Here is a 13,099-nt window from a genome sequence, read left to right on the forward strand (position 1 = left end):
AAGTAATGACCATTTTCAGGAAAATTGTATTCCTGAGAATGATGTTTTCCATGATGGCACTGTTGTATAAAATATTCTCAGACTTCCTCTTCCTGTTGAGTCAGTTCTGGATAAAACCTCATGCTTTCCAAGTTTACTTCCATCATCTTCGTCAGGAGCAACTGACTGGCAAAACTGCTGGTGCGGTGGCCTTATGTGGCCCAAAGACTGCTTCTGATTGGTCAGTGCTGGTGGTGTCACAACTCCTGCCATACCACAAACATTCCAATGAATATCTCTGGCTCTTCTCTGCATTGAGAGCTCACTTCCATGCACTAGTAAGATTATATCTGCTGTCACAGTTTAAGATTTTCTCAGCTACCTACTGGTATTCCATAATTAAAGAGGCTGTACAAATAAGACTGTGTGAGAAAATCTTCAACTGTTCCAGTGGATATAATCATAGCAGTGCATGGATGTGAGCTCTCAATTAAGAGAAGGGCCACAGATATTCGTTACAAATTATATGCTAGAGTGGAAGTAGTGGTGCCTTCAGTGAAGATATTGACGTCATCTGCAACAGCATGATGATTACCCATCAGAAATCATCTTTGGCTGTATAAGGCCACCACAGCAGTAGTTTTGACAGAAAGTTGCTCCTGATGAAGATGTTGGAGACAATCATTGAAAGTTGAAGTTTTACCCTGAACTGGCACAGCAAGAAGTCTGAGAATCTTGTATAAAAATTATATTCTAGTCTGCAAGGGTACCTAGCAGCTGACTGCCAAATGTTTATGCCTAAAGCTGAAAATATAATTTTCCCAGAACCAGTCACATTTACAATAAAACAGAAATCCTATGTTTAATAAATAAATGCAGTTAAAGAAGAAGCCAGTAAATTATAAATAGAGAGAAGGTAGGCCTGCTGTAATAGAGTAAACACTGATTCTCTAGAGAAATAAATGTGATACAAAATGCAAAATATGTACTGTAGCATTTCTGGACAAAGCTCATTGGAATTGCTGATATTTAAACACAATTTGACTCTGACACTAAGACCATATAGATGAACAAAGTAAGCTGTAGAATTCTTTAATTTCTTCCTGGCATCATACCCCCATCTGTTGTTCATAATGGTAAAATTAATTTCCATATAACAAGACTGGGCAGCATAATTTACTGTGATTGGTTAATAAGACCATTTTATTGGGCCATGAACAGGATTAGAATTTTTGTCATAACAACTATGCCCAAACTATCTACTGATTAATTTTGGAACTACACTATTTCTGTGGAAATAAATCTTAGATGGGTACTGACATTTACATGTGACGTGTTGTGATAACATTTCAGTTTCCTTGTGAATCAATGAAATTTTTGATGCACTAGAAAAATAAAATACCTGTGTCAGTTTTGTTGACAATCCTGTGTTTAACAATTTTCCTATTGGTGTAACTACAGTTCCAAAAGCCAGTCTCTTATGTTTGGGCTCTAGAATCAGCAGGCTGTTCTCTAACATGTATTTTCAACTGTGGTATTTGAAATAACAAATAATAATGCCAGTGCTCTTAAATTATAACTGTTTGGTATTAAGTAATAGCAGATCTAACAAGAAAATTTGTCACTCATTATACATTGAAGGTAATGACTCTGAGGAACTGAATACTGGAGCACAGTTTGAAAATTTAATATCTGTCCTCGGTTACTGTTTCAGTATTATCCAAAGCACCATAGCTTGAAAAAAAGAAACTATTCAATAATTTAATTTTGAAGGGAGGCTGTTGTTGCTGCTGTTCAAATTCACTGCTTATCTGAATTTTTCCTGTCCTATTTCACCATTAGATTGATAGAGTTCTGACTGTAACTCAGTTCCTCCAAATGCTTTATTTGATGTAAGTTTCATTTTGTTACTGGATGTTTACGTTTCATATATATTAGATAAAAGCTTACTTTCATGAAATATATATGAAGCCTGTGACATTTTAAACAGTCGCAGCAGTAATAAAGAGTTACATGCGCTTAATGTTTACCGTAAAAGTGGGCTTTTAAAGTAATTTCCTCAAAAAGGAAAACTGAGAAAGGAAGGATTTAATTTCCTATGAATAGCAAAGTCATTAGAGCTGAAACTAGAAATACACAGACCTCAGATAGAATGATTGACACTAGTGAATCTTTATTGTACCACAGGTGATTCAGCCAGCCAACAAAATTCTGCATCTAATGATCTCCTTGTCCAATGGGCATTAAACCCTATTCTTCCTCTCTTCCTTCCCTCCACAAGTACTAAATGGCATTCTAATTCTGAGGTACTGATTGGCATTCTGATTCTGATTTTTGAATACATCAAATAAAAATGAATGTCAGAAGATAAGTATACAAAACAGTCACGTACACCACTTCCTAAATATTTCCAAGTTTTGCTGAAATAGAAACTTAAGATGAAGAAGGACACCTAGGTCAGTTTTATAGTGAATAAATTTTTGTTGATTTAGTACAGTTGTCACATAAAGTCAAATAAAATAAAATGTATAATTAGACATTTAGTGAAGTGTATATATTTCTGTGTCCATAAAGAAGTGTCTTATAAAACACTTTTTTTTGTTTTTTGGTTATTTCTTGCTCTTTTGTTTTGTCCTTTTTTGTATGTTTTAATAGTACTGAAATTTTGTTAAAATGTAAACTGAATCCATTGATTTGGTCATAGCTGCAGTAAATTCAGATGTTTAACCAAAATACCATAGCCCATACTTCAGAAGAAAGTGTGAAAAATGTATATGTCAACTGGTAGTAGGAGTATTCACATAATTATCAGTATGTTGACAAATTGTAAAAAATATTAATTTTAGGTACCACCTGGCATATAAATTTTTGCAGTTACATATTAAAAGACTGGATAAATATTTCACTTGACAGAGAGATGGGAAAGTCATTTATTTTTGAATCAGTGCCAGTGTTCAACCACTGATGGTAACTCCAGCATGCCAAAACAATTTGAAACAGCTGCTAATATCAGTCACGGGTATTTAAATTGTATAGAGGCAATGAGGACAGTAATGGACTATCCTGATGATAATGGTTACAAAACCAGCATCTTATAGTTCACTGATGATGATAAATCTGTAGTGCTTGCAAATGAACAGGAATTGAGACAGATGATTAACGACTTGCATCATTTCTAGCTGATGGCTGTAACACATACACAAAAAAGATATTAATGTTAAAGCATGCTGATCAAGTGTGCTCTGGATGACTGAAAGTTAAATTTGGACAAAAGTCTCTTGTAGAGGTTAACAGATTTTGCTGTCTCAGCCACAGAACAGATAAAGAAGGTAGATGCATGAAAATCACAGCAACAAGGCTTACACATTGCACTACAGCTACCTATAAAGACTATCTAAAAATATAAATCATATGACCAGAAAGATTAGTTGAAGCCATTTAGGAGCATAATTCTTTATGGAAATAAATACAGATGGACAGTGGCAAAGACAGAAATGAAACTGTTAGAAACCTTTCGAATGTGTTACAGGAGACTGTTAAAGGATCAGGTGAATTGATCCAACAGTGCCTAATAAAATACATAATTAATTGAAGAGAAAGACAACTTGGATGTAGATTACAGCATGATTAACTGCTGAAAGCTGTAGTTAAAGAGATGTTGGAAGGAAAGAAGTTCAGTGACATGGGATGCAACACTTACACTGAGATGTTTAAGATATCTGGCAAGTGACAGGAATGCAGAATGGTATCAGATCAACCTCAAGCTAATAAAATCAACATCAGCTGATGTCACAAAGCAGTTTGAACAGTAACCCAATAATACAGCTGTGGAACAAATGAAATCTCTTAGACAGTTCAGGTTATGCACCATACCTAATCTACTCACAAATAGTAAAAATCTGGCCAATTGTACATTCTTATTTTTTTTCTTTTTCTTCAATGATCTGTGTCATACAAAACTTAATGTAAAAAGGAGTAACATATTGCCAAAATCTTGTATTTATACTCATATTGTTTAATTACCAACTGTTCATATTGTCAACTAGATCTTGTAAGGATTTTTTCCACTGGTTTATGATGACTTACAGCTCATTTTCTACATTCTACAACTGATGTTGTCTGTGGCATTTCTAAAACCATCAGCACACTTAAAACTTATGACTATGTTCAAATAAATAGAAATCATTTGTTTAAAATATTTCATCAATGTTGTATTTGTTGTAAAAAGCTTTTCAAATGTAGGTCCTACATTAATAAAACAATCAAAAGAATCTTTTTATGTGACATTCGTGTGTTTTATAAGTTGCATGGCTTGGATTCATACTTATTGTGTGAAATAACAAGTTTTCTCTTTTGTGAACAACGTGTCATTAATACATAGTCAATCATAGTCTAGCATTTACCAAAAAATAGTGTTTTCTCCAGATGAAAAATATTTCCTTAAACTGTGTAAGCTTTTCATTGATCAGTTTAGTTAAGAGCCTTGTATATTTTATATAGCTTATAAATACATGAAATACCATAACTTACTTGACAAAGCTATAGCTCAAACAAAGCTCCATATCAATGCAAAGAAAGCAACAATCTTAAACCCTGGAAAACCAAGTGATGTGGCACAGTGGTCAGCACACTAGACTCACATTCAGGAGGAGGACAGTTCAGTTCCTCATACAGCCATCTAAATTTTGGATTTCCATGATATTCCTAAATTGCTCTAGGTCCTTTTAAAGGGCATGGCCAATTTTCTTCCCCATCCTTTCGTAATCTGCGCTTGTATTTCCCTCTCTAATGATTTTGATGTTGCCAGGATGTAAAACACTAATCTTCCTTCCTGAAAGTCTCAAATGCTCTTTCACTAAAAAAATGATGGATGAAAATAAAAAAGGAATGTAGAAACATGAGTCCCTTTGATGACATTTTTCTGTAGTAGAAGATAACACTACACCATAGTAAGTGTGCGACTTAAGTTATGGAATGAAAGCACTCTGATCTATGAAATGGATAGGATCCAGAAATCATTTTAATCTGTTTTATCACAGAATGAAGTGTAATAAATATGTTGTTACAATAAGAACTGTTTTTCATAAGTGTCCACATGTATCTAAACAAAACATGCTTCACTGCAGAATTGATATTTGTGTGCAATTATTAACATGGAACAGTTTAGAAGCAGCTGGCTCATAGCTTGGTGAAATCTTTTTTCATTTGATGCCAATTTCATTTGTGACTCAGTTTCACCATTCCAGTCCTATCCACTATAGAACAATCAGAGTGGCCACTGGGAATGGAAAACGAGGCTTCCACATCTATAGATAATAATTCCAACTAGTAGACCATGGAGGCAGCATGTTGGTATTAGACAAAAGTTCTGCCCTACAAAATAAGACAGACCACTTTATGTACAGAGTTTCAACAAAAATATGCAAACATCATGAGAAATACATGATTTAACATTAAGCACAGTTAGAAGCTAAGCCTACAAGGTGCACTTTAATACTTCACAGTGAACACAACCTGTCCCATGTCCTCAACATATTGCAAGTGTTAGTTTGGTCAGAACATTGTCTTTTGTACATATGAGTGCATTATGTTAGAGTTAAGTGCATTGGAACAATGGCAAATTTTTGATGCTCATATGGTTGGTGCTTTCATAACCAAGAGAGCTGGAGTGTTTAATGAATCAAGAGGCAACATATTGGAGATGTATACCACAAACAGGGAAAGCAGAAAATCATCATCAGCTATGTCACAATGCAGATGAAGGTGTATGTTAAGTGATCATGGTTTATGATCATTGAGTAAGATTGTGACAAGAAAAAAGAGGACTATGGCTGCAAAAGTCACTGTACAACTGGATGCTGCACTCGTGAACCCTGTCAACACCAAAACAAAACAAAAAAAGGGGAGCTCCATAAGCTGTGAATGTAGTGTGAAAAAAATGGTGCTGATGCCATAAAATGCTAACTGTGGAGCACCAGAAAAAAGCCACTTGATCAGATGAACCTTGTTTTCCAACATTTTGAACTTATGACCATGTTTACATCCCAAGTGAAACATGGCTGAGATTCAATAATATTTTGGGCAGCCATGTCATAAAATTCCTTAGGCTCCATGGTTGCTTTGCAAGGTCACATTAGTGCCAAGGATCACATTACCATTTTGGCTGATCAGGTTAGTCCCATAGTACAGTGTTTGTTTCCCAATGGAGATGATGTGTTCCAAAATGACAGTGGTCCTGTTCACACAGCTTGCATCATCTAGGACTGAATTTGTGAGGATGAGGGTGCATTGTTGCATGTTTACTGCCCACCACTATCACCAGACCTCAATTCCAGTGATTCTTTGTGGTCAGTTTTGGAGAGAAGGTCGCATGATCGCTATCCACATCCACCATTGTTACCTGAACTTCTAACTACATTGCAGGAAGAATGGTATAAGGTTCCCTTGGTACTGTACAGGACCTTTATTTATCACTTATGAGATGACTGGAAGCTGTTTTGAATACCAATGGGTTTCATAAATCAACTAGGCATGGTAACAAATTGTGTTTGCTATGTTACCATATTTTTGTCTGCCCCTGTATGTACTTCACTTCAGTTTGTGCATCAGTCTGTAAATTATGGATATAACTGTGGTTATTACTTTTTAAATCCTAATACTTTATAGTAAATTATTGATAGGAAAGTTTCTTCAAATTCTGTATTTTTCGTAACAGGGGCGTCGCAGTGGACGACCAGGGTTACATCTTCGTGGCGGACTCAGGCAACAACCGCATCCAAATTTTCAACCCAGACGGCACATTCCTGAGAGCATTCGGCTGTTGGGGATCAGGGGACGGGGAGTTCAAAGGACTGGAGGGTATAGCAGTTACATCCAACGGCAACATCCTGGTGTGCGATCGAGAGAACCATCGCATACAGGTGTTCTAAGCTCAGCAGCTAATAAAAGGTAAATTTCAGTGAACTTAGGCATTGAGAAGTAATTCTAGCAGTTCACCTCATTAACTATTTTAATTTCATCTGTGGCTGAGTATTCCTGTTTTTCTTCAAAACACTGTAGATGTCATGTGTTTTCTACTCTCTGAAAACGTTAACAGACATTGGAAGGAGGTGCGCATGAGAAACAAGTAACCATGTGAATGCAGATATCACTAATAGGCTTATGGAAAAAAACTCATTAATAGGCATAGTTTCACCAGCTCCATTCACCACCATTTTAAATACTAAGAAAAAGCTGCTGTTGTCCATGAGAAATGTTCTAAAAAATTATTTATATATTACAAAGAATCTATACAAAGTAAGGTGATTTTTATTTCAATTTCCAGGCTGAATTTCAACACTGCAGGAAATATAAGAGAATATGGGCCAGTACGAAGAGCTTCCTTGCCAATCATCAAAGATAGATTTTTGGCTTCACCAGTGTCGCTAACATATGTATAATTTAAAATGCATTTTGTTGGTTTTTTAAGTAAAGCTAAAAAAATCACCATGTAATTTAATAGTACATGATTTCCAAAAATATGGATAAATGTTTTCAGTTGTAATGATTTGTTTTACCCCATAGAAAATGCATTGAATAAATGCATAAGTCCTCCATTTACTTTTACAAACTGCTTTGTAGAAGTACTGTGACATGGCCATTTTAAACGCTGCATTTTTGTTAGTGGACTATTAGTAATGTTATTCAAGCTAAACTAATGCATTACCTTCATTTTGATACAGCAAATGCTACTTAATTTTTCAAAGGATCCAAGAGTTAACATAACTGAATTTAGCACTTTTTCACATTGGAATTCATTAACAGAGGCAATTTAACGGCTATGTTACAATATAAGTTGATCAGATTTGCCATGCAAATTTGATTTAATCTCAGTTTCATATTGTAACACCTCCATTTGTTCCTTCCCTCAAAATATAGTTTATAAAATTGAGCAATTTTCCATTAATTATCAAAAATGTTGATATTTTGATGTCCAGATGTTTTTTTGTAGTCTCTTGCCTTTTAGTATCAGAAACTGCAGTTCCAGGGGAAAACTATAAAGTGTTTGTATTGAAAAATCTGTTGTTGTATGAAATAAATTATGATTTGTTTAAAAATCACATGTTTTTTTAATATCAGAGATAACTACAAACTTTTACAACTTTAAAATGTGATTACTATGTCTTCACAGTGACAGACATCATGTGGTTCCATTGCTTTAGTTAAAACTTATAGTCTTGCTCAAACTAAAATCTTTAAGCTATCAAGCCACAGAATAATGTACCTGGCTACAATTTCATAGATGTTTACTTATATCACCATTTTTCTGTTACTAGCTCCCTCGTTTCCATTTTGTTGGCTGTCATTTTTCTCTCATATGCAGAATCAGAAAGTTTTTAAGAGTTGTTACATTTTTGAGAAATAATTGTTTGCTCTTTCTGTGCTACATGGTATTATTTAAACAGGTACAATACTGAATGTGTCATTGGTGGGTAGTCAGTGTATTGTTTTCTCAAACTGTTTCAGGCATGGAATTAGGTTGTAGAGAAGACCCAGATGAACATGCTCCATATAAAATGACTGAGTCTGCATGTATGTAATTGTAGCCTCATTGCTTGGCAGCAGTGCACCAAATGAGTGTTCGTATTGTAGGAGCTCAGAATGAACTAACTCCAAAGACACTTTTGCAGCATCGCTTCACTGCTCACCACAGATTTATTCCCAAGTTAGTTGACGCCATCATTGCTGAGCCACTACAGAGCCCCCATGTATTAGTGCAGAGCACTGTCGGGGGAGAGGGAGGGTATGGACAGCTCTGCCATTTACATTCTCTTCACACAGGCATGCGCTACCAGCCATGCCATGGCTGGCTGCCTAAGAAAGGCACAGCTAGACCATTTCTCGGCACATCAAGTGGATGGACCTTGATGTGATTGCTATGGTCACCAGAGATGTTAGTGTGCAAAGCAAGGGGAATTCAGTGTGGTCATCCAAAATGGGATTGCTGATCAACATTGGAGAAGGGTGGAGCATTCACTGATGGAGGCACCAAAACCATGGTTACGAATACTGAGCCTGTGGTTATTTCTTAGCAGCTGTGACCATCAGGGTTCCATGTGTCAGCTGACAGCCAATAGGAGACAGTGTCTGGGTTGACATCCTGCGAATGCTGTAATGGGAAGGGTATAATCCTGGATGTATCCCTTCATTGCTCCCCCTTTCGCCATGCTGTCCTTCCACTATGAAAACGTCATCATTGAGTCTAACCACTCTCTCTTCAGGTTGAAATTGTCGCATGTCTACTCACACTACAACTATAACATCATTAGGATTGGTGTGAATACTGTTGTCCTTGAGTTTGGTGCTAATTATCATTGCACCGGAAGTATCCTGTAGGATCCATGCAGACTTGATCCTATTGACAGTAAAAGTCATCAGTTTCCCCTTCAGTAACATGTCAAATGTGTTATTGTCCCATCTAATCACTCTTTGTGGGTGAATACAGTGATTGCAATGCAAGGTGGACAGTATCGTCTTTCAGCCTTATGTAGTCGGAACCCTTTATGGCTCAATGGATGAAGATTTTGTGCGATTTTGGCAGAAGGCAGCTTGAAATGAGCTATGTGCCACTTCACCTTACGGATGAGCAGAAGAGGCTCCTTCCCACTTGGCAGTAGGGATGGCTCTGTGAAATTCACTGATGGAGTTGGTGTTTCTGCATAAAGGATTTCTGCAACTGATGCATGGAGATCTTGCTTATAGGCCAAATGCACACCTAAAAGCACCCGTGCAGGACTATTCCCTTCCAACAACATGAAAGCTGTTTTTAGTATACAGTGCCAGTGCCACTGTGGCTTGGAAGTGCTGAACATTGCACAAGTGACAGAGTTCAGTAAAAGGTGCTGATGCAAATTATCTACCTTGATCAGTCACAATCAAGATGGGACAACAGAAATGGGAAATCCATAAACTGACAAAAGCTTTTACCATACTTTCTCTGGCGATGCCAGATATTGGTATGATGTCAACCTTGCTGGTTACTTCTTCAATTGTTGAAAAGATATTATGAAAATTAACTGAAGCAAGGAGGAGCCTGATGAGGTATAGGTGGATGTGCTGAAAGCAGCCTTTAGGGATTTAATAATGGTCATAATGTGTTTGCACACATTATCCTATTTTACATCACTGGCAGGCGTCACATGCTTGCATCCATGTCTTACAATCCTTTATGAAACTTCCTATGAGCTACTGTGAAGTTTGGTAGATAGGAGATGAGGTACTGGCAGAAGTAAAGCTGTGGGGACAGGGCATGAGTCATGCTTGGGTAGCTCACATGGTAGAGCACTTGCCTGGGAAGGGCAAAGGTCCTGAGTTCAAGTCTGCAGGAGAGACGCTCTGTAGCTTGGTACAGGCTTTTGTTGAAGTTTCGAGAACATACCTTCACCGAAGAGTCAAGCAGTATATTGCTCCCTCCTACGTATATCTCACGAAGAGACCATGAGGATAAAATCAGAGAGATTAGACCCCACACAGAAGCATACTGACAATCCTTCTTTCCACGAACAATACGAGACTGGAATAGAAGGGAGAACCGATAGAGGTACTCAAGGTACCCTCCGCCACACACCGTCAGGTGGCTTGTGGAGTATGGATGTAGATGTAGATGTAAAAGTCTCGGTCTGGCACACAGTTTTAATCTGCCAGGAAGTTTCATATCAGAGCAAACTTCACTGCAGAGTGAAAATTTCACTCTGAATCCTTTATGACATTTGGCCACATGAAGTGGTGTGAGAAAGTGTCATTTTTGGGCAGATCTCTGGCTGGGGCAGCCAGTGTAGTTTATCAAAGATGAGTCTCCACATATTGAGAAGCACTAGTGATCAAGGACAATTTGTGAAACAACACACAGTACTCATTTTGAGGAGCCAGGACAGTGGAGCATTTGGTATTCTATGTGTGACTCAGTTGTGGTGTTGTGTAAGAGATCGCATATTTGTCTCTCCTGTAGTTGTGTTTCTGCTAGTTTGTCAGTCAGTATCAACTTAGAGTACATTGATCCTGGAGAGATAATCTGTGTCATGGAAACACATCTTGTTGTGAAATGTGCAGTATAATCTAAATGACACAAACACCATGGGCAGCAATCTTTTACAAGGTTGTGAATGGAATCTGCAAAATACCAATGATCAGTGTAGATGGTGAAATGCCTACCCTCCATATTGTCTATAAAGTGCTGTATTGCTTCATACACGACCAAAAATTTCCTGTTATAACCTGACCCTTCTGCTGGGAGTAAGTCAACTTTTTGGAAAAGAAGCTTAGTGATTGTTGTATTCCTAGTAACAACATTCAGAGAACTACTCCAATCATGGAATCACTCATGCCTTAGGTGATGGATGAGTTTGCAGCGGGTAGTGGGCATTCAAGCATCGTAGATTGAGAAAGGCACTGTTTAATTTGCTTGAATTCCCATTTCATCTACAGAGTCCATTGAATGTCACTTTTGATCACTGTGTGTTTGCCAGCAAATGCATTCCTTACTGGTTCCTTGATGGCTGCTGCATGAGGTAGGTGTTTGCAATAAAAATTTATCACACAAAGGAATCTGCATGATTCTTGAAAATGCTATGGCCATGGTAATTGACTAACGATGTCAGTCCACTGTAATGTGGGCCATATGCCTTCCACAAATTTATGCAAGGCTTCAGATACTAGTCTGAGATTCTCTTTGTGTTTGTGCTGAGAAGTAGGGAAGACTAAAACATCACCTAGAAAAAGGAAAACTTCAAGAGAACATTGTCTGTGAACCTTTGCCAAGTTTTTGCTGCATTTTTATCCATGTCTCATTTAAAGGAATTCATAAACTCCAAAAGGGATTATAATAGCCATCTTTGATATGGCCTATTGGTTCACCGGGACCTACAAATAAGTGTTTTTACAGTCCAACACACTGAATACAGAGGTGCCTGCTAACTGTAAGTAAAGTTCTGGATAACTGGTTTGGATGGTGCTGACATTGACAGCTCGATGGTCACCAAACAGTCTATATATACCATCCTTCTTAGATACAAGATGACTGTCTGATGATACCAGTCTGTAATAACTTCTCTGTGGCCAACTTGTCTGTGTGAAGTTTGTCTGGGACTAATCTATGTGCTTTATGCAAGACTAGATGGTTCAGTGTGGTGTTGATAACATCTTGCCTGAACCACATATGTGAATCTATCAGGCCTGGGAAATGGGAGGGGAGCACAGTAAGTACAATGGCACCTGAAGAAAAATAGATTAGACTGACCTCTGTCAGAGTTAATGTTAGTGTAGGTGTTTCAGGCAGGCAGTTCACTGACTTGTTCGTTGTGATAATATCAGAATGAAGAGATTACTCTCTAATGAGCCACTCTAAGTATGCTAGTGAAGCTGTGAGCTCATCTGTAGATATGCGAATTTCATCATGTATAGAGTTGTGCTCTTCATGCAGGCCAACTGTTGCTTATTTGATGTTGAAGTGGTGATAAGTGAGCTGTTGCAGTTTCAACATTCAAACCAGATAGGCTTGAAGTATTTGTTGATTCTGTTTGTGTGTGTTGGCAGAAAGAAGGGTTTATGTGCTGGAGTTTGTAGAACCTGGCTGTGTGGATGGGTGTGGAGTATCAGTGAATGACCCCAGTTACAGAGCATCTGCTAATGTTATGGGGAAGAGTTCCATGTGCCAAATCAGGAGATAGATGAAAATGTCTAAACACAGCCCCCCAGTGTGAGTCCTTGATGTCAGCCATTAAAAACTGTTATGAAAACTTGTCTAAGTCCATGTCTAAGGCTTGAGATGTGGTTCCATACACTGCAAGATGTGATTCATTCACTCCATGGAATTGAATTCAGGATACAGATTTTTCTGTTTGGGTAATCACAAGGTGTAATACATTTCTATGCTTTATCATTGAAATGTGGATGGAACTAACAAAGGTAAAACCATGTCTTCCTTTTTGGTGCCCAGATTGTTGCTGTCATCATGTCACCTGTTTGATGGGTGGACATCACTGCATGGGTGGCTGTTAGTGATGTCATCCCCAGCTTTGTCTGTGCACACTCAATTCCACTCAGTTGTGTGTTGCTACCCATCACGGCATGATGCCTGACTGAG

General features: G+C 37.7%; 1 protein-coding gene across 4 annotated transcripts in view; it reads left to right on the forward strand.

Moving 5' to 3' along the window:
* LOC124605816 (RING finger protein nhl-1) overlaps positions 1-8,078 on the forward strand; it is a 286,175-nt gene extending 278,097 nt beyond the window's left edge. For all 4 annotated transcript variants that reach the window (XM_047137730.1, XM_047137732.1, XM_047137733.1 and 1 more), the window contains 2 exons: positions 6,695-6,927; positions 7,304-8,078. In XM_047137730.1, the coding sequence (XP_046993686.1) occupies positions 6,695-6,927; positions 7,304-7,418 (348 nt within the window). In that variant the 3' untranslated portion in view covers positions 7,419-8,078. The remainder of the gene's footprint in view (positions 1-6,694; positions 6,928-7,303) is intronic.
* Positions 8,079-13,099: the final 5,021 nt, after the last annotated feature.

The sequence above is a fragment of the Schistocerca americana genome, chromosome 3, assembly GCF_021461395.2.
Source record: "Schistocerca americana isolate TAMUIC-IGC-003095 chromosome 3, iqSchAmer2.1, whole genome shotgun sequence".
Classification (NCBI taxonomy): Eukaryota; Metazoa; Arthropoda; class Insecta; order Orthoptera; family Acrididae; genus Schistocerca; species Schistocerca americana.